This window comes from Anser cygnoides, chromosome 4 (genome assembly GCF_040182565.1).
Source record: "Anser cygnoides isolate HZ-2024a breed goose chromosome 4, Taihu_goose_T2T_genome, whole genome shotgun sequence".
NCBI lineage: Eukaryota > Metazoa > Chordata > Aves > Anseriformes > Anatidae > Anser > Anser cygnoides.
The window spans coordinates 13704262-13732117 of record NC_089876.1 but is presented as its reverse complement, the minus strand read 5'-3'; the positions used below and the strand labels follow the sequence as shown (position 1 = coordinate 13732117).

The window sequence follows — 27856 nt, the reverse complement described above, 5'->3', positions numbered from 1 at the left end:
TCCCCCCGCCGCCTCCTTCTCCTCCTCCTCCTCCGCCTCGTCCTCCACCTGCTGCCGCTGCGCCAGTTGCCGGCTGGGGGGAGCCGCCTCACACCCCGCGGGGCCCCTTTGTGCTGCTCCGGAGCTGCCCCGGCTGCGCCAGGGCCCCGCAGCCTCTCTCTCTCGCTCTCTGCCCGCCGAGGGAGAGCCGCCGCCGAGCCGCCCGCTCCGCCATTGCAGCGCGGGGCCGCGGCGGAACGACGCCTCGCCGCCCGCCGAGGAAGGGCCGGCAGCCGCGGCGGTGAGCGGGGCGGACAGCCCGCCCGGCGGCTGTTGGGGGTCCCCTGTCCCCGTCCCTGTCCCTATCCGTCGTGAGGGGAGGCGGGAGGGCAGGGGCCGGGGCCGGGGCCAGCCCCGGAGCCCGGCCGAGCTGAGGGGCGATGCCGCACCGGGGCCGGGCGGGCAGCATCGCTGAGGGCAGGCTGACGTGCGGTGGCGTGTGGGTGCCTTTTTTATTAGTATTTCCTAACGTATCGAAAGCGTTGGTCGTCGTTTTTACTTCCCAGAACGCCTAATTTATTCAAGCCGCGGCTCAACCCGTAAATATATATACATATTTCTTTTAAATTTTACGTTTTGGGTTCTCCGGGGGCTGTGGAAGGGTCTGGTGCACCCTGACTTTCTGACAAATCGCTCTGGTTTGCGTTTCTGCGTGTGTGTGTGTGCGTGTCTGCTTGCAGAAAATCCTGCTTTCCTGGAAGAATGGTGAAACTGGGGAATAATTTCAGCGAGAAGAGCACAAAGCAGCCCCTTCTGGAGGATGGATTTGACACCATCCCCCTGATCACACCCCTGGATGTCAATCAGCTCCAGTTCCCACCTCCTGACAAGGTACAGTAGGCTTTAGTTTCCACCCTGGAGAATCACACCCAAATCTCGGGCAAACAACAAAAGAATAGGTTACGTGTAACGAGCGGCTTAGAAATGTCAAGAAATACGGGGTGTTTTAGGGAATGTCAGTTCCCTCTGGGGAAAAAAACCTGACAGCGAAGCTAATGAAAATCTAGTAGTGGTGATTTGCATTTATAAAGTAGTGGGAAATGTTAGCAATGAGCATATTTGGATTTCAGTGCTGCTGGATGAAATATACAAACAGGCAAATGCAAGCATCTGTCTGTTGTATTGCCATATCCCTTCTTACTCTGTGTCTTTCTTTTTAATATTTGGGAGGTACTATGCATGCTCTGTGAATGAGGTGAATTTTCTCATTTCAGAAGAAGCCCCCCTAATGGGGGGATAAAGCACTGCTTTGTCTCTCTGCAAGATGTACGTAGGCAGACTGGCCACAGAGAGAACTTCCATATTCCTTTTGTGCCTCAGCAGGAACTTCCTGCCTGCTAGCCTCAGACAACGTGAAGTAACGAAATGAGAACAGGCCACGGAGTTTCTCCTTAGCAACTTACTTGGTCCCAAACCTCCAAACAGAGGTGGTTTAGGTGCTCCATGGCTTCAAGAGGACAGTTTGAGGTGCAGCTTACAGGTTGGAAAGGAAGCATGTATCCTGCATTCCTTATCACATGGTTTGAATATTGGGGATTTAATTTTAAGGATTTAGGAAGATGATGTAGTAGCCCATAAATACATTTTATTAAATGTACTCACAATAAATGTTTCGGTAAGGGTTACTATGGGTGAGACATACAGATATTTTTTCAAATATTTCAGTATCCTGTTTTTCAGTATCATATTTCAGTAGGATATTTAGGTATTTTTCCACATATATCTGGTAAAGAAGCTTTGTGGCCTTTGAAAAATACAAAATTTAACTGGAAAATAGTAATATCTTCATGCCGATTTTTATTTTTTGGCAATTCTACTTCTAGGTAAACTGGTAGGTATACGTTCCTTATAGCTCAAAAAAACCCACATAATCTTATATTGCGGTAAAGCACTTCAGCTTTTTTAATATGTCTTGGTAGAGTATAGCTTGTAGGCAATACTAACAAATCTGTGACCTCAATTTTAATTCCTATCAACATCATTGTGTTGTGTGTGGTGATGACCAGTTGGCAGGCATAAACACAATAAGCCATAACAGCTGTTACAGAGCCTTAGGGCCCATTTTCTGTCCTTGGTTACATGGGTGTAAATCTTGTAACTGAGGACAAAATTGCACCCTAAGGCTTTAAAACAAGTTAAGTCTTACTGTGTCTGATACGCCTGCCAACTGGTGACTGGATATAACCGATTACTGAGACCAACATCCAGAGGAATTTGTTACGTTACTGCACCGTTAAGCAGAAATCTGAGTTAGGGACCTGTGTGATAATAGGTTTAACCTGAGCGGAGCCTCTGTGGCAAACCTGGGAGGTTCTGTGCCAGCCTGGATGCATCTACTAGAACCGTGCAGGACTCCTCTCACGGTTACAAGGTTTGCCTTGAACAAAAGCAAACATGCACCTGGGCTTGGAACTTACATAAAGGAATATTTGGTTGGCTCTTCTGCGCTTTCAACTGTCTATTGGTATGATAGCTTTCCTTTCCTTTTGCAAACACTGAGGAAAAATATACATGTTGATTCGTCCTACTGGCTTCCTTCTGTGGCTGTGGTTATTCATGTAAATGTGTCTTCACTGGTTGCTACAGACACAAAGGGAGTAGTAGAGCAACTGATGTGAAAAACAGCAAAAGTATTAAGTCAAGATTGACACATGGATCAAATTCTGAAGTATGAAGGTGCTCATATATAATGAACAGGAGTACATACTTCACGTATCTGTGCTTATTACTCACTTACAAGACTCCAGCATGGCAGCGAAGCATAACTTCTTGAATAATAGTGACTGTAGCGACGAGAATTTGATGGTTTTGACAGCTTCTAAATTAAATGGGTGAACTGATTTAAATTCATATTTAGGTATGTTAAACAAAAGAAGACATTATATAACCAAGCAGATAGAACTCTGTGTTCAGTGTCAGCTGGATGTGATTTGAATTGCCTGAGATTATGCAACATAAAGGGGGAAGAAAAGAAGTGTAATGTTAAAAGGACATTTCAGATGGTTTACTTCCATGATGCTGTTGGGCAGTTGCAAAGTTACATAGTTATAAGTATCTTATAGCTGAGAATAGTTTTAGAAACTATTTTTCCTATGTCCCACACATATCTACATATCACGTAAGTACTGCTGTAAAAGAATTCAGTAAGCTTTGTGGTACTGAGTCTAGCTACAGTTACTCATTCTAGATGCCATTTCAGGGAAGTGAGGAGAGGAGAACCCAAAGCTTTAATTTCGGTACCTGGCTACCTGTAAGTGTTACAATCTTAACAGCAGAACGTTGTAGTTTCCACTGATACCATGGGCTGCTCTAAAGATAGCGTCTGATTCTAAAAATCTGAAAGGGTCTCGATATTTATTCTTTGGAACAACAGAGATAATTGACCAAATCTTAATAGTACTGTCAGTATGATAAACTGCACCCTATTTCATGTGTGATACTTTGAAAAAAGATCCTGAGAAATTGTAGAAGACAAAAAGGAGGCAAATAGGTTAGGTTTGTGAAAATCCTGTACAATTAGAATGCCTAGGAGAGTACTAGAGACATGACTGACGTAATGAATATTTTAGGAATACAGGTAAGATGCTAAATTGTGTAGCTTGGGGCAATAGCTCGTAGCGAGGAATAAACTGAAATTAGAGAGCCTTGGGTGTATCAGGAAATCTCATTATCACATAAGGGTTTGTGTGCATCTTGCTGCTAATAACTCAAAAGTTACCTGAGATGTTAAAAATCACAGTGTGAAGAGCTTTTGTCTGGCACATACTGAGTTGCAGCTAGATGGGTCATCTCACCTTCAAACTGAAAATCCTGCCATCAGAGAACATGGCTAAAGAGCATGCCTCTCCAGAAGCAAATGGAGGTGGCTGTTTTCAGACTATACAAAGTGGGGAGTTTCACGATTTGGGTTTGAGCTAAGTAGATGCTTAAAAACTTAATCTTCCATAGAAGAATTAAAACTTAAATCTTCCATAGAAGAATTACACAAAATGGGGCAAGGGGAACAACAACAAAAATATTGTGCTAGATGTGCTTGTAAGCAGGTAAAAGAAGAATATTGAGTAAATAAGGTTCCTGTGATGAACCTTATTCTGGTGATGTGCTAGTAAGGTACTGTCTACATGGCTTTTTGATTTTTGATTTTATTTTTTATTTTCAAAGGTTGTGGTCAAAACGAAAACAGAATATGAACCTGATCGCAAGAAGGGAAAATTCCGTACTCCTAAAATAGCTGAGTTCACAATCAGCATCACTGAAGGGGTTTCAGAAAGATTTAAGGTAAGCAGTGCAATCTGAAGATGGTGGTGACTCAGTTTTGCTCCGAGATATGCTTAAAATCAATCGCTGATTGTAGCTGAGACTGGCTGGCTGTAACAGAGCAACCGTTAAGGGTAGAGCTGGAAATGAGAAAAGGAAATTCAGTGTTAAAATAGTTCAGTGTTTAGTGATTAGAAGCAAAAGCAAACCCTGCAGCACTATTGGTTCTAATCCCTCACTGGCAGACGCATTCAGAAGGCAATTCTCTCACAGGAAGCATTTCAGGACTTGGCTGGTGTGTGGCTGCACGCAGGTACCTCTCGTGGCATGGGCAGTCCCTGTTAGTGTCGAAGGGCAAGAACCACTAGAGTATATGTTTTCTTTTTGGCTTATTATTTTTCTCTGTAGCCAAACCATTCTCTTAAAAGCACTGTCATAGTTCATTATGTATTTTTTTATAGCTAAATGCATGACTTGGCACCTTAAGGACGTACACCAGAGCTCTTTTCTTGGTCCAATTGTATCATACAGCCTGGTGACGACTTACTGGAGGATGGCAGATCAGCAGGAATCTGACTCACATTTACTCGTTAGTGTCCACACCCTTATTACTCCCCTGAGTAGTCCCAGAGGAAAGCTGAGAGCTTAACTGATGTAAGGATTGAATTACCTATCCCCCTTCTCACTGGAGGGCAGGTTTTCTTGTGCTGTACAAGTAAAGCAAAGCAGGAAAGAGCACTTCAGCTCCTGCTTTCCTATCAGTTCCCTTAAAGAAGAAGACTAGTTTTCTAGTCCTGTTAACCTAGCATCTTACCTAAGGATGCCAAAGCATTTTTAAACAGCAGGCAACCACGCTGTTCGGTGCCCAGGTACAAATACGTTTGGAAAGCCTTAAGTTTAGTCTGAGGAACAATGCAGGGTTTCAGTAAAGGTGTCTATTTCCCTTGCTATTGCATTCATGTAACATCCCTTTGTGTCATGGGAGTTTTAGGGCATACCCAAAGATTCCAGTTCTGTAATTTGAAGCACAAAGCACAGAATTTGAAGAATAAAACACAGGAACTGTGCCTGACCAGTGGTTCTGAACCTGTCCAGGCCCAAGCCTTCCTTCAGAAGTATCTACAGCTCTCCCTGGAATCAAGTGCACTAAACAAACGGGCAAAGTGAAGGCTCAAGGAGGCATTAGGAGCTTTAGGCTACATTTGCAATGGAATTTTGCGGTGTTGCTGGAACAAACCTTTAAGCTCAGGTCACCTGGTAGGGTCTTCAGCTATACAGAGAAGCAGGAAGGTTCCCAGTGAGCTGTGTGAGGGGACAAGAAACCAGTTCTTCTGTTACCTGATTTGGAGCAAGGACATCCCATCCCTCAGGGAAAATGCTACATTTTGACTGATGTTCACTCTTTCTCCTCCTGACACCGTAGTGCTGCTCCTTGAAAGTAATCCCTGTCCTCTCAGGTGAGGGTGATGCATGCCGTGTTGTTGGCTAAGGTGCAGGTGGACAGCGCAGAACAATTAAGACACGTTTGGCTGTCTTGTGTGTTTCTTGTTCAGACTGAAGTGATCTGAAAATGCGTACTACTTTGTAGGAGTAAAGAGGGAAATGTGTTTAGCTTGAGCGTCCTGCTAGGACCTCGGTTCCAAGCAACTGAGCAGAACCACTACCTGGAGAGTTGCGCGCTTAGCCACTAGCTGTAGGGTCTAAGGGATTTCATTTCTGGAGCATTAAATTGTAGATAAGGAAGGGTTTTGAATACCTTAGTTGCATCTAAATGTTTTACACGTCTCTCTGTAGATCTGAGTTCTTTCTGTCTTTTTTGGGACTGTTGAACAAGAAAGACCTCAGTGAACATCAAATAAATAGCTTGTCATGCTGTTAGGTAGTCTTTTCTAATTTGTATAGCTGAGCAGTCAGAAGCCTGAGCTTTTTTATGTTGCATTTTTATATACCTTTGGATGGCGTGCTTAAAGTAAAATGTCTTTTAGATATTACTTTATGATGATCACTCTGGGATTAATCTCATACTACAGGGTTGCTAGGTTTTGCTGCTAGGTAACTACTGCATCAGAGAGAGGTTTCAGGAAGATTTGGTATCTCTTGGGAATTGCAGGATGATTCACACTGTGGCTGTAAGTCGGCTTTTAAAGGAGGGTGTGGGGGTTGATCAATTAGGAAAATTGTGGTTCAGGTAGTCGAAAACAAGAGTTTCATGCAGCACATTCAGAACCTAAAAATGTCCCTTAATCTCTGTATAAAAGTTGAAGGACTGAATTATGCTGCTTGCCTCATTTTAAAGAAGACTGACTGGTTCTCCAGCAGGGCTGAGTGTCATGTTCACCACTCCCAGTAGTAAATATTTCATGAATAATTGATGACGTGCCATAAATATGGAGATGAAAAGTACTGATTGCGTGAGGTTTTCTCCTGGGTCCTTATTAATTGTGAGCCATCATGTTAACTGCTGCTGTTGATTCTGAGAGAGCAAAAGGATATTTGTTTGAAAATTAAATATTTGCTATAATTATGAAATGCATTATTTAACTGGTGAGACGCTGACTTTGGCTTGTGTTCATGAAAAAAGCTTCAGATGCTGTTTTAATGACTTCAGTACTGTACATCACTCATGCATAAGTTTGCTACAAGACACAGCCCAAATCTTGTGCTAAAAATAAAAGCAGTCAGTCATATTTACTAATATTTCACATGTGTATTCCAAGATGTAGTCCTTAAGTAAGGACAAGGCAGATTGCATTTTTGGGATTCAGCAGTGCAGAACATCTAATGCTGTGCTTCTCGAGAAATTATATATTGTAACAAATGAAGCCACTCCAGCGTGTGCATATGTCATGTAGATCATTTGGTGTTTTAGCAGCCGGGTGAATATGCAATTACAAAATGTATTTTCTGCATTCAATCCACATTACCGCAGTTATTACAACAGAGCTGAGAATGTTTACAAAGAAAACTGCAAGTATAATTTTCCTGCTTGAAGTCACGTCCTGAATTCAAATCAGGATCTGTCATGAGATTGTGAATCTCCTGATTCTGAGAATCCTGTTGCTGTAATTTAGCTTTATGGCAGTAACCACTCGAAGGAAGATGGGACTTTCACCGGGGATTTTATTTTTCATCGAGAAATAAAAGTCTGTCTTTTGTTCCTTGAGCAGCGTAGAGTGATGTGGGGAGCTGGCCCTTCACATCTGGAAAGCCACTTTGAATGAGGCAGATTTTTCTCTCCTCAAGACTGTCTGCTATACAGCACAGAACAACATGGCTGGAAGTGTCATTTCAAAGGAGTCTTATGAATCAGCATGTAGGAGGAAGCAGGAGAAAATTGATGGTATCAGTTAGCCAAAGCCAAACCTTTGCCTCCAGTGATGGAGCCGTGTTTTTACAAACTCCACTTGTTTTTTTTAGTGAGATGTCTGTTCTGGCTCCCGTCGTTGAGAGTTGACAATTGACAGTTGTGCACAAGCACACCAATTTCAAAAATTGTCCAGTCTATCAAAGAATGAGATTTTTTTCTTTTCTGTCTTTGGGGAAACCTCAATAAAGAACATTCAGAAGTATTTTGAAAGCAAACCTTTCTGTTTCCCAATAAATTTCAAGCCCTTAAATAAACCCAGGCTGTGGTTTGCCTTAAGCCATTTGGTTCTGTACAAAGGCAAATCAATTCTTCAGACTCTATCCTTGACATCTGTACATACATCTAACTGCAGAGCCTGGAGCTTTTTTCTGTGGTAAGACCATATGGTGCAAGCCACGTACTATCAAGTAGCAAGCACAAGGTTATGGAAGAGGAATCGAGACTTCTCACAGTTTTACGTGCTTATTTTAAGATAGAAAAAATGTATTAGAAAAAGTATTCCATGATTGATCTGTCTTGAAGGGACATCTTTTCAAACATGTTTCTGCCTCAAGACTTTTTTACCTGCTGTTTTTCGTAATACAGATGATTCTTACTGCAAAACTGACTGGAGGCGTGGAAAATACTCCTTGTTGGTTTCTGTGGCTCTGCTTCCACTTAAAACTCTGCTAAATGCCTGAGATGTCAGCCGATTCCTGTGCAGGATAGCACTTCCCCAAGTAATTCTTGGTCTGTCACCTAGTGCTGGAAGGATGACAGGTGCTTGCTGCCATGTGTAGTTCTCTTTTCTTCAGCAGAACTACTCACACGATTAAAGAGTTGCTCACCGCTACAAGAGTTTGGCAGGCTCTGAATTTTTCCTTTTATTGCTTAAAGCAAGACAAATAAAGGAGGTTCTTCTTTCAGTGTAACTGCTGGTTTAAAACTATGGATGTAAATGCAGTGTATAGCAACTGTCTTTATTCCATTTCATTTTACTTCTGATAACTCCCTGATATAACATTGACAATCCTTCTGCTAAATTTTGGCTAAAAGGAATTTTTTGTATGGTCAGAGCTGGCAGATTTGAGTAAAGTGGATAATTCCTAGCAGCAGCTCCCCTGCTCTGAGTCAGGTGTCTTGTGCCATAATATCCCATTAGAAATCCTTTTCTTGGAGCAGAGCCTGGTGGCAGGGACACTGGTGACAGAAGATGCTTTGGGTCTCTCTGGATGCAACATTTACATCACAGAAAGGGCGTGTGATATTTTCTAGCCTTTCTCTTGGCCTCACTAATCCCTTCCAGGTTTGTATGGGAAGGTAACGGGATTCTCACGTCAGGGACACAGGATGTCTTGGACTGCTTCCTCAGCTCTTTTGGTAGCAAACAGATCCGTGGTGCCTGTGTGATGGAAGATGATGGGAACGCTGCCATGAGCAGTTGTGTTCAGCCACGATGCTGCTTAGGCTCAGGAGGCCACTGCCTTGTTAATCTGGTTTTGTCTAACAGTATCTCCCTCAGGTTTCATTAATCAACTCCCTTGCAGGCTGGCTCTGTTGCCTTGTGCTGTTGCTGTTAAGAAGCACTGGGTCTGTAGTTTCTTTTCAGTTTTCCCTTCATGAATCCGTCTGCCTTTCGTGCTGCTATTCTCAGTCACCTCCAGGTAAGCATCCGAGCCAGTTCTCTCTTCCTCTTCGCCTGTTTGAGAAGGAGTCTTTTGACTTCTCCTTTTTCTGTTCCAGTCTATCCCAAGGCTGTCATCCTCTTTGAGATAGATAGATCCCAGTCATACAGCTAACCATGACAGGTTATATTAGAAACACCCTTCTGCAGTGAGGCATCTGGCTGCCTTTCGTGTCACCAGTTGTGCTGTAGGTGAACGTATATCCCCATAACAAGTATGGGAAGCCATACCGTTTTCTTCAAACTGAATATTCTTTATTCCTTACACACATTGTTTCAAACACATCTTTTCAAATAAACTTCGAGGGACAGGCCCAGGTAACAGCAAAGAAAATCATTTTGGAAAAGCAAGAGTGTAAGGGGAAGCGGAGAGCTGGTGTTGGTGTTCTCTGACGTGCTGGTAGAGGGCATTGTGTGGCAGGAGATGCAGGGTTTTAGTGGAGAGAGGTGAAATGGAGGTCACGGCCATTTGCAGGGAAGTCAATGTGATGTTTTACGAATTTTAGTCTGTGGTATGTAGCCAGACGCAATCTATTGTAATTACAGTCTGCTTACCTAAAATTCTCTTGTAGTTTAAATTGGATAGCAATGATCTTAATTTCCTGTCCTAAATGGTTGCGCAGAGTTGCTGTATTTCATCTTAGGGGGCTCTGTTTCACTGGTGAGCAAAACACAGACTGTTTGTAAATCACTTGATATGAAGAGTGCTCTATAAATGTGTGTCTTTGCTCTTTTTGTTTGCTGCTAACATCAAGGATGTACCTAGCACTTTACAGACAAATGAGAAATGAAAGCTGTGTTCCCAAGCGGCTCCAAGTGAAATAGGTAAGGCGTAGATGTAGAATAGAGCTGAGATGTGACCAAGTGCTGGCGACTGAGCAGTGGAAGTCACTGCATGTGTTGTTAGTGCCACTTCCCATAATAACAGGAATGCTCCTAGGCTCCTTTCTGACAGGTGTGTGATGGAAGGAAAAGCGTGAAGGCAGGCAGTGCAGACAAGTGCGGAAAGAGTGGGTTCATGCAAGAATTTCTGCCAAGAAGGGGTTGCGTGAAGAGAAGTGTGGAGGTTAGGGCACGGGATAAAAAGATGGCACCAAGGCTTTAGTGGGATACAGGCAGAGCAAAAGGAGATGAGGCTAAGAGGGGCAACACAGGTAGAACTGTACATGCCTTGAAACATGTCTTGTAATGTGTTCAGGGAGGATGGGAGCCAGGAAGGGGTCTGAGGCAAAGCAGGCACAATTGGTGCAGTTGATGCATTTTGCTGTAACATTCTGGCTTGATTATAAAGGGAGCCCAATAAATGCTAGCAAAGGGAGGGAGGAGACTGCAGCAGCCAAGCAGAGATGAAAATACAGCTTGCAGTTTTACGCAGCTGCAGCAGAGCACGATGCACTGATTGGGAAGATTTAGCAGATCTTGATGGTAAGGCCTTATCACAGGCTGTTTGTGTGTTAGCGTAGTTGTCAGCTCTGGTGAGTTTCATTTGTTCAGCTAAATGCTCACAGAGTCTGAAGGTAGCGTGTAGTTTTTTGTGGTTTTGTTTGTTGTTTTTTTTTTTTTGCTGTGGGTACACTTAGTTCATTCATTAGTCATCGCTCATTTCGATTACTGTAATGGCTTCTGGCTAGACATTGTCCTTCTTCTGCTCTTCACTTGCAATCTATTCAAAAAGCTGCCACATACATAATATCTTGTCATCTTTTGTGTTCACTTAGTTCTGCTGCCAGTTCCCCTTAAAACTAACCTTAAAGGACACTCCTGGAATGAAAGCAAACCCACACTTCGGGTTCCTAGTTCAAAGAAGCAGTTGTTTGTGCTGGCTTCTAGCTGTTTCTTAAAAACTATTCTTAAAGCCTGTCATCCGTGTGGCGTGACAGACGCCTTGGTGTTCTGCTGGATCTACGTGGTAGTGAATGATCAGAGTAATTGAAAGCCTGCTGCTCCCACTGTACGAGGTCCTGCAGGCAGCCAGCTGCATGCCACAAGGAGAAGAGATTCAGGGATTCCCTGTAGGAAAAGGAGTGGTGCCTGCACACGGATTGCATCCTCTCCTACCTCGACTGGAAGGTGAGGGCAAGCTGCTGCTAGTGCCCCTGCAGGAAGAAGAAGGTAAGTTGGCCTTAGGTTGTAGCGAGTATGCAATTTTTCTGTGGAAGAAGGCAATAAGATGTTGGCTTTGGCCAAGCGTGTGGTTTACAGAGCAGCTTGTCGTCTTCTCTCTTTGCGTGCCTTGACTTTTGAAGGGCAGCTGGGAGGAGAGGGCTCAGAAGGTGAGGCAGGGAGGGAGGTACTGACAGGGCAAAGAGGCTGACTGGCTGAGGGTCAGGAGTGAAGCTGGGCATCTGACATCTAAGGACCGTCAGTGGTGGGTTATGAGAGGGAAGGAATATGGCTGTTAGAAGGACGAGAAGGATTTTCAGCTTATAAGAAAGAAGCAAAGTGGATAACCAGGTGATTGGGATCACCTTGGAATCCAGGGATGGATCTCTTTCCATCTGTCACTTGCACATGCAGCTGTCTTTTACCTAAATACAAGTGACTTGTATCCTGAAGGATGGTTGGAGAGGAGAGCTTCTCTTCTGCTAGGAAGGAGACAAGAGCTTACTTGATTAAGGATTTGCAAATGGAGTGTGATTGCAAATTATTGGAGATAATGAGAGTAAAAATTTACATGCTAATACCAAAATTAATAACGTTAGGAAGTACAGTATGTGAAAGGGAGAGGTTCTGGGAGAGTTATGAAGCAGGAGCCCTTAGAGCTCTTCCCAGGGGCTTGCTGTGTGGCCGTGGAAGATGCGTGGTGGACCTGACTCGCGCAGGCAGTGAGCACCCAGGCCCAGGTAGGTCCCTGGAGCAGGCAAAGGCTCGAGCCAGCCCTGAGGCTGCGGCTCTGGAACTGCCAGAATCCCCCAGCCTGCTCAGCGCTGGCCTTTTGGCCTCCTGCAGAAAACTTACTGACCTTCCCAAACACCTCCAGAGCCTTGGAGATTGTGCGATGATTGCGGGATTATAAATATGTTTAGATTGTCCAATATTTGATCTAAACTACAAAACAGCTTGTTAGCTTTGTGGTATGTTCCCAAGGCCTCATCTGTATGCCAGAATGGTTACCGCTGGGGAAAAATGTTAGGATTTTACTCTTTCCTGCTAATAGGATGGGCAGGGAATGTGATTGAAATGCTTTGAGATTTGAGAATACTTTTCAAATTGTTTTGAACTGTTTATTCCTGTCTGAGGAGGAGCTGAACGTGAGCTGAACCAACCCATAGCATAGCGGTTGTCCTGCTTGCTCTGTCCCATGTCCCAGACCTCTTCTCTTAGAGCAGACGTTCTTGAAGGCTTTGCAGAATATATCCTGAAGGGCATGGAAACCTCTGCAATAATCCTAGCTGGATTTTGTTTTCTCTCCCCACTTTCTAGAATCTCTTTTCCCTCTCTATCTTATTTTCTAAGGGAAAGAGCAGTGACCATCAGAGCAAATTGGACAGAGTTAGAGCCAGCGGATTGTAGGGGTGGAAGGTGAGCGACCCCAAACCTGGGGACTGGGCCATGAGGGTGCTGTAGAGCTGTTTGTCTGAGTAAGGATTGCTCCCTCCTTTGTGGTTCCTCATCTCCCCGTGCTGCCCAGCTGGGAAAAAGAAAGCCGTGGGCCCATGGCCCTTTGTGGAAACTGCCAGCTCAGGGGACAAAGGTCAGATTTTCTAGAGCTTGGAGTGCAAGGAGGATTCTTGGGGGAGAACAGAGGATAAGGCTTATTACAGCTGTGGGGAGGGAAAGACTGGAAGATGGGATGCAAAGTTTGGGCCAAGCCAGAGGGGTAAAGGACCGTGTATGTATCTGTGGGTGGGGTAGCTGGGGATACGCAGGAAGGAACTCAAGCAACTGGAGAAGAAAAAAGGGAAAGGCCTTAGCAGAAACACCCGAGACAGGCCAAGGTAGGACACGGCTTGGCTGGGCTGGGAGGTGTGAGGAGGAGAGGTGGTTGTTACTGACCTGGGCCACAGAAGATAACCAGAAGGGAAAATGCCCTTCCTTTGCATTCATCGGTGCCATCCTGAGACATGGGACACGTGAGCTGAAAATACGAGATTGGCAAGGCAGAGCTATCCATCCATGCTAACCTTTGTGTATGCAAACGAGTAACAAACCTGAGGAAGAGTAATTGGATTTGAAAATTGATGTCAATGTGAGGTTTTCAGAGGGTGATTAAGAATACGATTTCTTATTTTTTTTTTTTCCAACCCAGTGACTGTTCTGGGAAGCTGAAGGTGTTACTCTGAACCAGAAAGGTCCTTTGCTCTGATTTACATTTCTTCTGCTAATTTTCTTTTTGATCTGCAGTTCTCCCTGCTCCCTCCTCTGGTCATCTTTTTTTTTTTATTATTATTTTTTCTTATTTTTTCTCTATCAAGAATCCTTAGCTTCAGCAGCTCACTGCACTCCCCAGCCTTGTTCGAGCCAGGAAATTTAGCACTCGCTGTTGTGTGTCCATCGTGAAGTTAGCTTCCTAAGTCTCTAGAAGTTCATCTAAGTCCTTCAGCATCCCGGTCTTCTGCCACACACAGTTTGCAGTGTTGCAAATCCTATTAGTTCTGGGCTTTATCATAACGGGAGCGTGTGCTTGGTTGGTTTATTTCTCTGAGAGGCAAAGCTACATTTTTTTTTGGTTGCTTTCTGAAGTACCAGATTATTCTTGTTTGTGTGATCGACCCAAATGTCCCTACGTTTTCTTTTTAGGAGGTAGATGTAGCTGGTTTGCTTGTATTTCCTTAAAATTTAGATCATACTATATGGTGTTTTAATTGATTAATCATTAACTTTAAAAGTTTATTACTTTCTTATGCTGCAGGACATGCTGGCTTCTCTCTAACTTTCAAAAAAAAAAAAAAAAAAGCTCAACCACTCTCTTACTATTCTCCTCTTCCTGTAATCTCCAGGAGCTACTCATTTATGTGTCATTAGAAGGTTTAGAATAGTAAAAACCTGGGACATTCCCCCAGAGTTTAATCCTGGGAAAGATTAGCTTCATAGTGACACTGATTTCAGATTTAATTTAAGGCATTTCATATTTTTGCTCCAACACAGATTCGGGACCAGGGAGGCGCTTAGAGAGACAGTGAAAGTCAGTGCCATGCAACGCAGCCTGTGATGTGTAGATTCATAGGCTTCTCTGTGAGTGCTGTGAAACAGAAACATCTATAGCAGGTGCAACAGACTCTTCTCCTAACAAGAGGGGGCAGCCACTGCTTTCTCCTTGCCCTGCCGGAGTCACCTTTGGATCATTTGGATGACACCTGTGCTACCTTACTGTCATCTGACTCTATTCTTGGACAGGTACAGGGGAAACCAACACGCTCATCAGCTGACATAAACTAGGTTTACACTTACATCATCCAAATCCTGAAAAAGCATCAGACACAAGCCACCACCTCAATGTGTCCTTCTGGCCTCACGTGTACGCCGAAAAGAGAAGCAGCCCAAAAAGCCTTGCAGTATAGAGGCAATGGGGCACTGACCATACCATCGGCTTTTTTCAGGGAGAAGCAGGAGGTAGAAGCACACGTGTGTTATTTCTCAGTTTTCCCTCAATAATTAAGTAGCTGTTTTTATTCTCTGCTTGATTTTACTGCAAAGTGCACTCATCGCTAGCTTCTGCTGCCTGCGGTAACGAACAGCGATACGATGAGCAATGCATTACTAACGTGAGCATGTTTTGTTCTTCTTTGCAGGTAACTGTGCTGGTCCTTTTCGCCCTTGCGTTCTTAACATGTGTTGTATTTCTGGTAGTCTACAAGGTTTACAAGTATGATCATACCTGTCCAGAAGGATTCGTTTTCAAGGTAAGTGGTGTACGCACTACAGAAAAACAGGAGAGTGTGTGATGTTCCCTGTGCTGTTTTCTGCATAGCCTCCATTAAGTCATCCTGTGTTGTACAGAAATCTGTGGTTGTTTTCAGAGGTTAGTGTGCTTTTAGCTATGTTGCTTTCTGCTTAATTTATAATGGAGATTGTAACCATCACACAGTTTTCACATTCTTGGTATTTTTGCTAATGCTCTAAACCTTGAAAATGCATCAACAGTGCCAACACCGGTATCCTGCAGACCTCCTTTATCTGCAGCTGTTTGAGCAAAGCACTCATTTATCGGGTCATATGCCATTTATTGGTGTTGTGTGTTCCTCCAAATTCATTTGTCATAAGAAAGAAGAGAATGATAAATCTAAAAACCTGGAGAAAAAAAAACAGACACTGGAATATGTCAAAGACAGGCTGAAGTGATGGTCTCATTAAGAGTAGCAGAGTTACCTTAGGGTTATTTTTATAGAAAGAACTTCTTGTTCTAGAACAGTGACCTCCCAGCCCTACTGCCACAGGCCAAAAGTGGTGCCAAAAAAGGGAAAACACATTTATTGGAAAAAAATACCTGTACTAACTGAAAGGGAGGCAGAGGCTCACTTAATTCTTACAAGATGGCAGTGCTGGCTCTTCAGCTCTGACCTGGGCTGGAAGTCAGAAAGGTAGTATTGATTTCTCTCAGCTGTAAATTTAGCAGGGTTGAACGTGGCTGTAATTAGTTAAGAAAAGCAGCAGTGATGATGGCATTCTTCCCTCTAATTTTTTAAGGCTATTTAGTCTCCTAATGAATAAGAAGGGGACCTAATAGGATTTTCAAAATGACGTAAGAAAGAATGGCTGCTTCAGTGCTCCTGCCAGTCCTGTTCAGGACTTTTGATTCTGTCACTTCAGGCACATAAATACTTTAGAAGAATAGTCCAAAGGTATAATCAGTGGGTGCTGTTCTAGGTTAACTTAACTCCAACCATTCGTTTTCCTCTTGGTTCGAGGGCAAAAGATGCGGTGGTTAGAACAGCTGGCTGTAGCTCAGGAGATACAGCTCTTCGTTCTGCCGGTTTTCTTTCTGTGCTGTCTCAGACAAGTTCTGAAACCTCTCTATGCCCATGTCTCGAGGGGTGCTAGCCTTTTTTTCTAAGCTTTCTCTTGGCTTTTAGCAATTCGGAACACGGACTGTGTGTTCCTACAGAGCCTACTCTGATGTGATCCTTACTCGATGGGAATGGCCAGCTGTGTGCTCCTGTCATAATTCTAGTAACGGCCTGCTTCTTCTGCGTCCTTTCATACCATGCCATCCCTTCCTTCGAATTGCAGTGTTCTGGCTTCTTACCTGTTCTTTCCAGTGTCACAAGCACGTAAGAGGAGAACAGTTTCTGACCTGTATTTCAGTTGCACAGTGTGTGAAAAGAATCTGATTGGGTTTCTCTTCTTAGGACCCTGTGTTTGAAACACGTGTTAGGCAGAGCATCCCATGCCTGATGCTTTGGTTTTTGGGAGCAGCACATACACAGGGCTGCGTTGCTATTGCTCTTCCAGTGCTGGGATTTGTAGAGGTTGTTTCCTAGGTGCTTGATGGCATAATGCCAGAAGGCACAGCATCTTTGGTCATCTTAAGTTTTCTTTACAGGATAGCCATGTTACCAAATGGCACGAGGCCTGGAACTAGCAATGCAGACAGAAATTTATACTTGTTGCTTGTCCATCATCTTTTTTGGGAGAGTCTATAACATATCATGGCATAGCTTGGCACAGATGTCCTAAGAGAGATGAAGGAGAAGTCTCTGCCAGTTGTGTTCACCTTGTGACCAGTCTCTCTGTGGACTGACTTTGTGCTTCAGGTGAACTCAGCAATATTCTCTGGCCTGGATGTCACCAGGCTTTTGATGCTGATGTGATTTGCTTGTTAAGGGCAAATGTGTCCTGCCTCAGGAAGCCTGGTGCCATGGGAATCTCTGAATAAAGCCTGAGCGACTGCAGCCCTGAGTCAAATTCGCTCTTCTCTGCTTTGATGCTGTCATACACGGAGCAGTTCCAAAGGCTTCAGTGTTTTCAACCTTTTTGCTGTCCTACACATCCAGAGCTTGAAGGTGTAATTAAAAAGCCGCTCATTTTCCTCTGCATAGCAATCTTAAACAGCCTGAGCTGCAAATTTGTGCTTGCTGAAGCTGACGCAGGCACAGCCCTGTTGTGCAGATCGCTCCTCTGAAGCGCTCCTTGCTGGCTCATGGTGAGACTCACCGCAGCTCGTTTCCTGGAGGAATTTCTCCAGGGCTTCAGTGTGCTCCATACTGCATCTGTTACTCTTCAGCTTCCATTGCCAAGGCACCTGTGTTCTGTCAGACTCATGGACGGTACGAGAAAGTAATTTCCGTATATTAAAGATAACACCATCATCTATTAAGGTTGGGATTTCTGACCCAGCAAAGTTAATAGGACAGAGGATATTATTTTTAAGTGAAGCGTTGGTACCACTGGAGTCTTTGTGTCATGGGAACGAAAGGAGTCATCTTCATAGAGTCATGCACAGACTGGCAACCAGGATTTTCTCTGGCATCAAAGGCCTTAACCCGTAACTAACTTCTGAAATAGAAGGGTTATGACAGAAACCAGAGACTGACAACTCATGCTGGAGCATCCTGGTTTCTCCTCGTTGCCTTTCTTACTAGTTCTCTCACTTGGAAGCCAATGAGACAAAACAGCTAGAAATGTTCTGCGTAGGCTGAAGGTTACAGCAAGTGGCACGATGCGAATGGGCACCGCTTCCCACAGCTCAGGAGCTCCGGGTGCTGCCCTGCTTGCCTTGATGAGATGCTGAGCAGAGGGGTTATCCGTGGGCAGTACACAAGGAATAGCGAGTAAAAAGGGAGTTTTTGCTCGTCTTTTCCAGAAGCATGAAGTCCTGAGCAAAAATTCAGTCAGGATGGAAACTCTGCTGGGTATTTCTTTAGGCTCTTCTGTCAGCTGTTGTGCACTTGTGACTACAAAAAATAACATTACTGAGTCATTTTGGCCTGTTAAAAAGCTAATTGCTCCTTTAAGCAGTAAAAGATTCTGTGGCATTATTTTAGACTGGCAGTAATCTTGGCTTGTCTTCAGCACTAATAATTATATTGCATTTGCTTGAATTTCCTTGGCAGATTTAATTAGATCAATGGATTGTGTTCCTTCCCCCATTTTAAATATTTAGAACTGTCACTACATCCAGTGACTGGGTGAAATAATCACTACAAAGAGGTCTGTGTCTGAGTGCTTCTTAGTCATTTTAGCACATCAGAAGTCGTGTCAGTTATCCAAGCTTCATCTGGGATAATGCTTCCAGAAGATGGCACGGCTGATGCAGGTGAACACGCATACCAAGCAGCTCAGTTCCAGAGTTGTCCTCTGTGCTCTTCAAACTTCGGTCCCAGACTTGGGACTGACACTTGGATGAGGCTGGTGATTATGGCAGGGAAACCTCTGTGAGTTAAACAGTGCTGCCTGGCCACAAGTCTCTGCCTAGCTGGGGTTAAGCTCTGTCTGCTTTGTAGTGCTAGTTGCAATAAAGCTTTGGGGCAAGATTTGCCCTGGCTGCTGTGTGAAAAAGAAAACAAACCGAACCTGGCTGGATGTGGTAACTTTGCGTGCTGTTGTGTCTGACACACATCTAAGCGTCCATCGCATGAGCAGGTTAGAACTGATGAGCTGCTAACTCCCTGGGAGGACTGCTAGTCTCGTGATAGCAAGTCTTCCTTCAGCAGTCAAATCTGCCCCAAGATCACGTTCATCGGGGCCAAGCAAGTTCATAAGACTACCTGTAGGCCTCTTGTTCTGGCAGGTCTTGCTTTTTTCTTTCATACATTTTGATGCTTTATTCACCCCAACATTTTTAGGAGGCAGAATTTATTTTAAGCCAAGACTGTCTGCCGGATCTTTCCCCCAGCTATTTTGTGCTATATGGTTTAAAACATTGGAAACGGTTGCTAATGGTACACATTTATGCTGCTTTCTCCTCTTTTTTTTTTTTTTCTGACTAGGGCAAAAGAGTCAATCTCAAAGTAAATGTGTACATGTATGAGATAGCATCTGGTTGTGACAATGTTTTTGTGCTCAGAAATTTCCAATATTAAGTTTTTCTCGCCAAGTTCAGCACTGTTAAAATTGCTGTCCTGCAGTATTAGAAATTTGAGTCTTCATTGGTGGGAGAAGGAAGATCAAACAGCTTGTATCTTTTGAAAAGAGAGGAGAAACGATTAAACTTACTTTTCCTTGAGCTGATATGAGAGCTGCAGGTACTCACACGGTAGATTTTAGAGGGTCAGCTCGGTTGCACAGATGACTCCTGCAGCACTGAGGTATTGGTCAAGACTGCTTGGACTGGCAGAGGTGGCAAAGGACCTGTGGAGAGACCTCTGCCCTTCTGGAGCAAAACCTAGGGGTCAGCAGGATATGTCCCAATCATTTTTTTTCCTTCAGTGCAACTTGCTGCTTCATAGGCTTTTACCGCATCATCACAGGAGGTTTGCAAGATGTGCTGTACAGGAACATTCATTTGCTTTTTAAGATGACATCAGAGTTTGGATCCTACTTGGTATTTAACTAAGTCAGGTATTTAATTTTTGAAAGCTCTGAGCATCTTGCAGTTTCTGCGTAGTGCTCTTAAACTTCTGGGAAACTAAATAATGTAGTCCCACAGCTAATGATAGATTTTAAAAGCCTGATACTGACTGTATCTTTCTGAAAATGAAGAGTGAAGTATTAGAATCATAGACTCGTGTACATACACATCTGCACATTAATGGGGCTGCCCTCAATGTTTTCCCTTTGTGCATTGCTAGGCTGTAAAATTGGTCATGCCTTGGCGCCACTACATTTGTATTAATTTCTACCCCACAGATTGAAAACACACTACATTAAAGTGCCTGAAACACTGCAATGTGAGAATGCAGGTATCTGTAATTGTAGATCGACCAGGTGGGACTAGGTAGAGAAGAAAAAGGAAGAAAAGAGCTGGAGCAAGAGATTGAGTACTTTTAAAAATTAATTTTGCGCATGCATGTTTCTTAACTGTCAATTATTCTGGAAAACAGACACAGCTTTGTCTTTCTGGCAAATGCAGGTGTAGTCTAAGGATTACAGGGAGGACCATTCTGACTGCAGTACGATGACACTGTAGTAGTAATTGCTGCGTGTTGCACCTTGACTCGCACAAAGTAAAAGCTTGCTTAGACTGGAGGGAAAAGAAAATACTCTGCTATGTTCAGTGTGTGTGAGGTTGTATCTGTAATCTAAGTGATGGATTTTCTTTTCAGAATAATCAATGCATTCCAGCTGGGTTGGAAAACTACTACTCTGAACAAGACTCCAGTGCTCGAGGGAAATTTTACACAGTCATAAACCACTACAATCTGGCCAAACAAACCATCACGCGCTCAGTGTCCCCATGGATGACAGTACTGTCAGAAGAGAAATTATCTGAACAGGAGACTGAAGCCGCTGAGAAATCAGCTTAGTATGATAAGCTAATTATTAACACTATGTCATTTGAAGGTAACTAAGGGACTTTAAGGAACTTTTCATTAAATATAATTATGGATAATTTAGAGGTTACTCATGTTTATGGTGCAATTGCTTCTGTTTGCTGATACTGCTTTGCAAAAACAAAACAAAAACTTGCTGCAGAACATTCATGGGCGTAAAACAAGACGCATATCAGCATTGCTTTAGAGCTTTGACACCGTTTTCAATGTTAAAAAAAACAACTGTTAGATATGTTCTTGCAGTTTATTGGATACTGACAGATTTCTTCACTGGATTTTCAGGGCTTGGACCTTAAATCATGTGTTCTGTTGTCTGAACTGATACTTTATTTATTAATTTTTTATTGTTAGTCATTTTGCAAACTGAAACACCACAGCCATAACTAGAGTGATCTCTTGTTTAGCTGAGAGCTATATTTAGTATTTAGTTTTGGCTCAAGTAAAAGTGATAATCAGCACTGATACCAAGGGCATAATGTAATGACTTATATGGAGAAAGGAAAAAAAAAAAACCTGTCAGGTAGCATTTTTCTTACATTTTCTTTACTGTTATTTATTTGTAAGTGATAATGAAGTTCTCTGCAACAAGGCATGCTCAATGTTTTATTATTGCTGTCAACAGGATTTAACTGCATTTCCACTGTGGCTTTAGCAGCTTGGTAAGGATATGCACTGAAACACAAACTAGATAGACACTATGGAAAAACACAGACAATTCTAGTGATGGATGGTGAGGGTAGTGTAAAAAAGTAAATATACGGTTAAGGATGTTCAAAAGAGAAATGACACCTTTTGATCATACTTAAGAGGTAGAAAGCCTGTTCACAGTAGATGTAGTCCGCTATGTAATTTGTTGGATACAACGGGGGAGTAATATGTCTAAATTTTCTCTTTTATGACATTAACATTTTCCCTTTTTATAAATTAGAGCTTTCAGTTTATGTATGGTTTGCAGTTCAATGCTCTTTAAGACAAAAAGCATCACAAGTGAAACAGTAGCATCTTAAATAACACAACTGGCTGTCTGAAAGCTACATGTGAAACTGAGTGAAGAGTAGAACTGTTTATGTATGGCTTGGGATGGGAAAAGATGTAGAAGATCATAGTATTGTGGATGCACGTTAAAGTTCCATTGTAATTACAAACTTATCTATTCTTTGTGTGAAACCATGTTTTCATTTTTATTATAAATCTTAAATACATTACAAAAGAAGGCATCATTAATTTAACAGACAAGAGCGTGAAGCATCTGGGTAAGCAAGTAACCTTACTTAAATGCAACAACTTCTAGTGGACATGTCAAAAGTTCATTTTCTGTAGAGACCATACAAAACAAAGAAAAACCATCAACATCTGTAGCAGAACAAACATAGTCAGCTCCACTTTTACTCTTCTCCAGTAGAATTGCATTATCAACCACCTTTTTTTTTAACCAATACAGTAAAAATAACCATTATTTTTTAATTCTATAGATTTGATAGGAAGTATGCAAGTAATATCTGTAAAAGAATTTTTATTAAGTCATGGTATGTGGAATGCATAAAAAGCAATAAGTTATGTGCCAAATTTTTCTTCACGTTTCAAAACTACAGGTCACATACTCAGATACTCAAAACTACCATGTTTATATTTTCTAGTAGCCATATGCTTTATTGAATGTAATATGTAACTTTTGACATTTTCACTCTGTGCAGAGTAAAGAATGATACAGCTTGTTGCATATAATGTATAGGTATACACAAGTCAGAAGAGAGACAGCAAAACACATTTATCACCATATTTTTTACAGAGGCCATTCAGATTTTACAAGATAAAAAAGATCTCTTTCCCAAGACTGTCCTACATAGAAATGATTCATGATACATCTTCCTCCCCTTAACTATAGCACAATAAACAGCTTCAATGCACAAGTAAATACTGATGAGAAAGAACTAACTGCACTCATTACAGTGAACATTAAAAAAAATACCAAGCTGTAGGATGTAGGACACTGATTGCTTTGCAATTAAGTCAGGAGTCAAAAGCAGTTTTTCCCTCTGACTTAACAAGAGGAAGTTTATTGATTCTTAGCCACAGTTGGTTTTGAGACCCCTTTTTTGGATACCAAATTGCTCCCAATTTTAGTACTTTGAAGAGTTTGGCTTTAATATTGTCTGTCCTTTGGCTTTGTTCTGATGTCTCAGAAGCTCTGTTTCACTGCACAATCGGCATTGTTATTATCTCTGCACCCCCAAGTAAAGCTCTTTAGCTTTTTTTTTTTTTAATTATTATTAAATCATCTTGATCTCTAAAGTAGTTGTCAAGGATTAGAAGTAGAGGTCATACATCTGCAAAATGATCACTGTGTACTGAAGTGGTGTGATTAAATAAAAGCCTGAAACAGTATAGATGCTTTTGCACAACAACAATTTTCTCTTGACCCATTCTGCGCACTGAGAGCTGGACTTGACCAAGTATCATTGGCACAGGTGACTGACAATAACCACTTTTTATTTACTTTTCTATTTTTACCCCTTTAACTATGCTCCAGCTTGTACCTTTCTTACCAGCTCTTTCAAAGGTTTATGTGTGCAGGATTTAGTGTGGTTTCACATTTGATAAAATGAATGCTATCGTCTCCCTCTGTAGCAATGGACATATGCATGTGCTTATTTGTTGGAAAATATTTCCATCACAGCAGCACAAAAAATGCATAAAATATACAGGTATGTCATATACCCCCTTCCATAGGAAAAAAAATGTCAAAAGTTTTACAAAGCATGTAGACAATTTTATATTTTTAATTATCATACCAGTCCAGGAAAAGCAAGGAAAATGAACACATCACAAGGAAAAAGAGGATCCATACTCTAAATCCAGCATTGTTTTTGATGGCCTGTGAGGAAAAGATTATCTTGATTACTCTCACCAGTAAAAAGTACAGTACATATTTCAAAAAAAAGACAACCCACGATGACTGTTAGTGGCTTCAGAACAAAGAACAAAGCTGCCATTACTTTCAGGTGAATAAAAGTCAGGTTGGTTATACCACTTCAGATTTCTCACACTATAGCTTCTCACAAAATCTTGAAGTTGTTGATTTAAGAACATAAATCCAGATCCCAGACAGTAGAAAAACATCTGAAACGTGAAGAACTACGTCAAAGTGTACATGCTTAAAGGTTAAGTTCCAAAAGTGAAACTGTGATTAATCAGTCTAATATCACTCTAATAAATCTCTTGTGATTTAAAAAATAAATAAAAATCAACACAAAGAAACTGACAACAGCTATTTCTAGAGACTGCTTTAGGACTGTCTATTAAGTATTTCAACCTCAAAGCAACTAGAGCAAGGAACAACTACAGCAAAGTAGAGCAAATATTTTTCTAGGATTCTCCTTCCCAAAATTCAGACTGGCAGAAAGGAGGGATCCTGTTTTTCTCTCTCATTTTTTCAGATTTTTACATGGAATATAACTTTTCATGGGATATAAACATTAATGACAGTTACATTTTTTAATGACCTTTTTCTACTGTTTCTCAGTGTGGTTTGGGAAATTTAGTTCCACCTACAAATATGAAAACCAAAGCAAAAATAATGTAAGTTCATGCCATCTCATGAATACAAACTTTTTACTATGAACACTGGGACAATCTGTTGACCTGTCTGTACCCTTCCAGTGTCCTATTTAACGTCAAGTGCTTAAGAGTTACACATAGGCACGGTAACTGTATGCTAAGTGTTAATAAATCTATTGATTTAAGTCCTTAAAAAAAACACCACCACCAGCAACAACAAAAAAAAACAGCACCAAAACTGAAAAATCCCTCACATCTTCCCCACCATCTGCCATACCACCATACCTCTTGGACAGCTGCTGAAAATAATACTCCAAATCTTTCCTACTCTACTCCAAGAAATGTGGAAATAAGTTCCCAAAACAGAAATTTTAAGCACCTAAGTTATTTTTGCTAATGTATGTTTGATGCACTTTTCAGACTAGCTGAGCAGTAGCTAACTCAACCTTGAATTACATATTCAATGTGCTTTCAGGAGAAAAAAGAAAGAGCCAATTACTACAGAGGCTAATTTGGGAACTCAGTTTTTACTGAAATCGCAGCTCCTGAAGGAAAGCATCATCTCATTAGTAGGATAACGGGACAGATTTGTTTACTAGGTGCATGTGAGATGCCTTCAGCATAGTAAAGAGACTCTTCTGGTAATGCTTAGTGTTTAACTCCAGTTTCAACAATTGCAGAATTGTCTTTTACTCTGATTTTTTTTTTAATTAAAACCAAAACAAATAGAAAACCCCACAAAATTTCAGATGAGCTTAAGTGCATACCACGCAACCTTCATGTTTAAAAATAGGTAAGGCCAAGCAGATTTCTGCAGACTCATTTAGTTTCAGATCATGGTTGGCAAGACAAGCAGAGTGAAATGTGTAAATTAGCTAAGCGTATTCACAATTTTTTCGAAATCATGTCCTGATTCCCTAATACACACAGTATCATGCATTAACTTGTACATGCTGTTTAAAGCAACACTTGGGCAAAACTGAAATTCAGGAGAAAGGAATTAATTGAAAAACAGCTTAGACATTACCTCTCTTATGTCTTCATTGCCTTCTTTGATATTCTCCGTTGCACCCACAACTAATTGATGGATATTGTCAATATCAGTTTCCTGTTAAAAAAAATAATAATCGAGAAACATTGACAAAGTTTAGGAAAAAAAACCATCTGTAAGGATTTTGGAGACGAGCAGAACTCAAATATAAAATAAAATCTGGTATTGTTAACATCTTAGCTTTATTTATGCTTTCTTCAACGATGCAAAGGCATAGAGGCAATTAAGTTGCATTTTTTTAATGTGTTGTTATGAGCCTGAACCGAGGCCACTAAGATCAATAGGAAGTCTCCTGTTTACCCAACATCAAATCTGGCCTAATTTTTGCTGGCTCTTCTGGAAGAGGTGCTACCATTCACAGAAAATATGCTATTAAATAATACAGTTAATAGAGCACTAATTTTGAGACAGAGGGATCACTACAACACCCAGCACTCTCCATTCCCAGTATACACTGATACGTAATGGTAGTAATTACCATCTTGATTTTGCTTTTGGAAAAAAAACAAAAAAGAAAAAAAAACGAAACAAACTTTCCCTTCACATTTGTGCCAAAGTTCATTACTCTTATGTTTACATCTTGCACAGAACCAAGACCAAAACACCCCCAGGAAAACCTTCAAGCATTAAATTACACTAACCTGTTGCAAGACTTTTTCAGTGAATATCTCTTGCAATCTGGAGATTTCTACCACTTTTCCTTCAATTTGTCTTGGCAAAGAACAGAAATACTCCGTTAGAAACTTCTGCAAGCATTTCTCACTATTACAGCTTTAGATCCTCCAACCAGAGTAAAGCCTGGTTCAGCAGGCACGGCTCTTTGTTAGCAGTCTTATGTGGTGATAAGAGCTCTGAAAACTGTCTACACTACAGGAACACAACCCCGTGTAAACCCCTACAGTTCATTTCCAGATGTTAAACAGATCTGGGCATTCCTGTTTTGTCCCCCCCTCCACCACACCGTTACAATTCCTGCAGCAAGGTGCCCAGCAGCAAATTCATCGTGCGTGGATGTTATCCTGGTTACAGGACCAGCACATACAGCGACCTGTCAATAAATGGAAAATTGTACCTGACTTCATCAAACAGATTGTTCATTTCACCAACAAGCCGCTGGTTCTCCTGTTCAAACTGCAAGAGAGAAAAAAAAAAAAAAGTCTTGTTAGAGTTCACAGGCTTGGACTCGGTGAACTTTGCTCAGCCCCCAGCCCCAACAAAGCAACCTTCACTTTCCTTTACAAAGATCTCCAAGGATGACTACCATTAGCTTCAGTGAACAATATGAGCCTGCACATTTATCATTCATCATATTCATCATTAACATCATAGTGTTATCATTCTAACACTTGTCAATTATCCTCCCATTATGAATGAAACCCCAAAATAATCTGCAGATTTTGCTCGAGTTCTTTGCACTAAGGAAAAACATAGGGGATGAATTTTGTCCTTTTTATTTTAAAAATTTGAGTGGGGAAAGCTCTCATAGCATGTGACACCTTTACACCGCCATTTACTTTATTCATGTTCTACCCATGGCATAAAGTTAACAGCTTGCAGATTTTGCTGTAATATAAAATATTTTGATGTCTACTACTTCGTACTTTACCACTGCGTTGGCTTTATTCCAACCAGCCTCTTTCATTTAAAACTTCACTTTTGGCACTACATTTTTCAAATGCACGAGCACAAACACAAGACCTCATACAGGAGAACAAGCTTTGATTTTCTAGATATACTTCCCTGTCAGATCATTTGGGACTCAATGTGGAATGAGCTATGGTGCAGGAAGTACGGTGACAAGGTTTGCTTTAGACACACTGCTAGAACACAGCTGAGAAAGGCATCACATCATAACAGAGTTAGTTGGAAGCGCCATCGTAAGGACTGTATTTTAAACAGGACCCATTTACCACGTTCTGAGGTGGGATTTTCCAGGTGCCTAAATAAATGAGCTCGATCCTGCCACCTTGCCAGCCAGACACAGGAGCGAGCCCCGCGGTGTGCTGCTCCCTTCTCCCCACGCTCAGGTGTGGGCAATGCACTCAGATCGCTGCCGCCTGCCCCTGCCAAAAGGTTCCTGCTGGCAGGAACCAGAGTACCTCGTGCTGAAAGGGTCACAAGTCCCCTTCTGGCTGGAGGGAGGGGAAGGTTACTTGAGGTATTCTGCCAATTAATGCCCCACGACTAAAGCCTCAGTACCAGCCGGACATGCGTGGTATGGAAACAACTAACTCTCTGCACGTTCCTCACAAAGCTCGGAAAGCCCTGTCTCTGCCACTGCACGGAAGTAGCACCCAGGATACATTTATCCTGAAATTATTACCCGCTACGCGCCTCTGACAAGCCTCATTTCTAAATCCTGAGTGATACATGCGGCAGCCTGAATACCAGAAAACAGGATTAAAAATCCAAAGGATGTGACACTGGCACTGTGCAAGACAGCAAGCCCAGTTCTAATGCAGTTAATCTACTTATTTCAAACTAGCCTACATAACACTTCTGGATTTCAGTGTAATTCAATCAAGTTACAATTTCATTAGCAGTATACA

General features: G+C 42.0%; 2 protein-coding genes across 3 annotated transcripts in view; one reads left to right on the top strand and one right to left on the bottom strand.

The window, feature by feature from the left end:
* On the top strand, nt 1-22973 carry NSG1 (neuronal vesicle trafficking associated 1). The gene is made up of 5 exons (XM_048048383.2): nt 1-280; nt 720-870; nt 4201-4317; nt 15059-15169; nt 20471-22973. The coding sequence occupies exons 2-5, from the start codon at nt 742-744 to the stop codon at nt 20669-20671; spliced, it is 558 nt and encodes a 185-aa protein (XP_047904340.1). The 5' UTR covers nt 1-280; nt 720-741; the 3' UTR covers nt 20672-22973.
* STX18 (syntaxin 18) overlaps nt 21583-27856 on the bottom strand; it is a 66350-nt gene continuing 60076 nt past the window's right edge. Inside the window, exons 8-11 of one of the 2 annotated variants that reach the window (XM_048048360.2) lie at nt 26380-26438; nt 25949-26018; nt 25284-25364; nt 21583-23818 (exon numbers count right to left, since the gene is read on the bottom strand). In XM_048048360.2, the coding sequence (XP_047904317.1) occupies nt 23630-23818; nt 25284-25364; nt 25949-26018; nt 26380-26438 (399 nt within the window). In that variant the 3' untranslated portion in view covers nt 21583-23629. The remainder of the gene's footprint in view (nt 23819-25283; nt 25365-25948; nt 26019-26379; nt 26439-27856) is intronic. The other variant, XM_048048365.2, reaches the window with a different exon arrangement.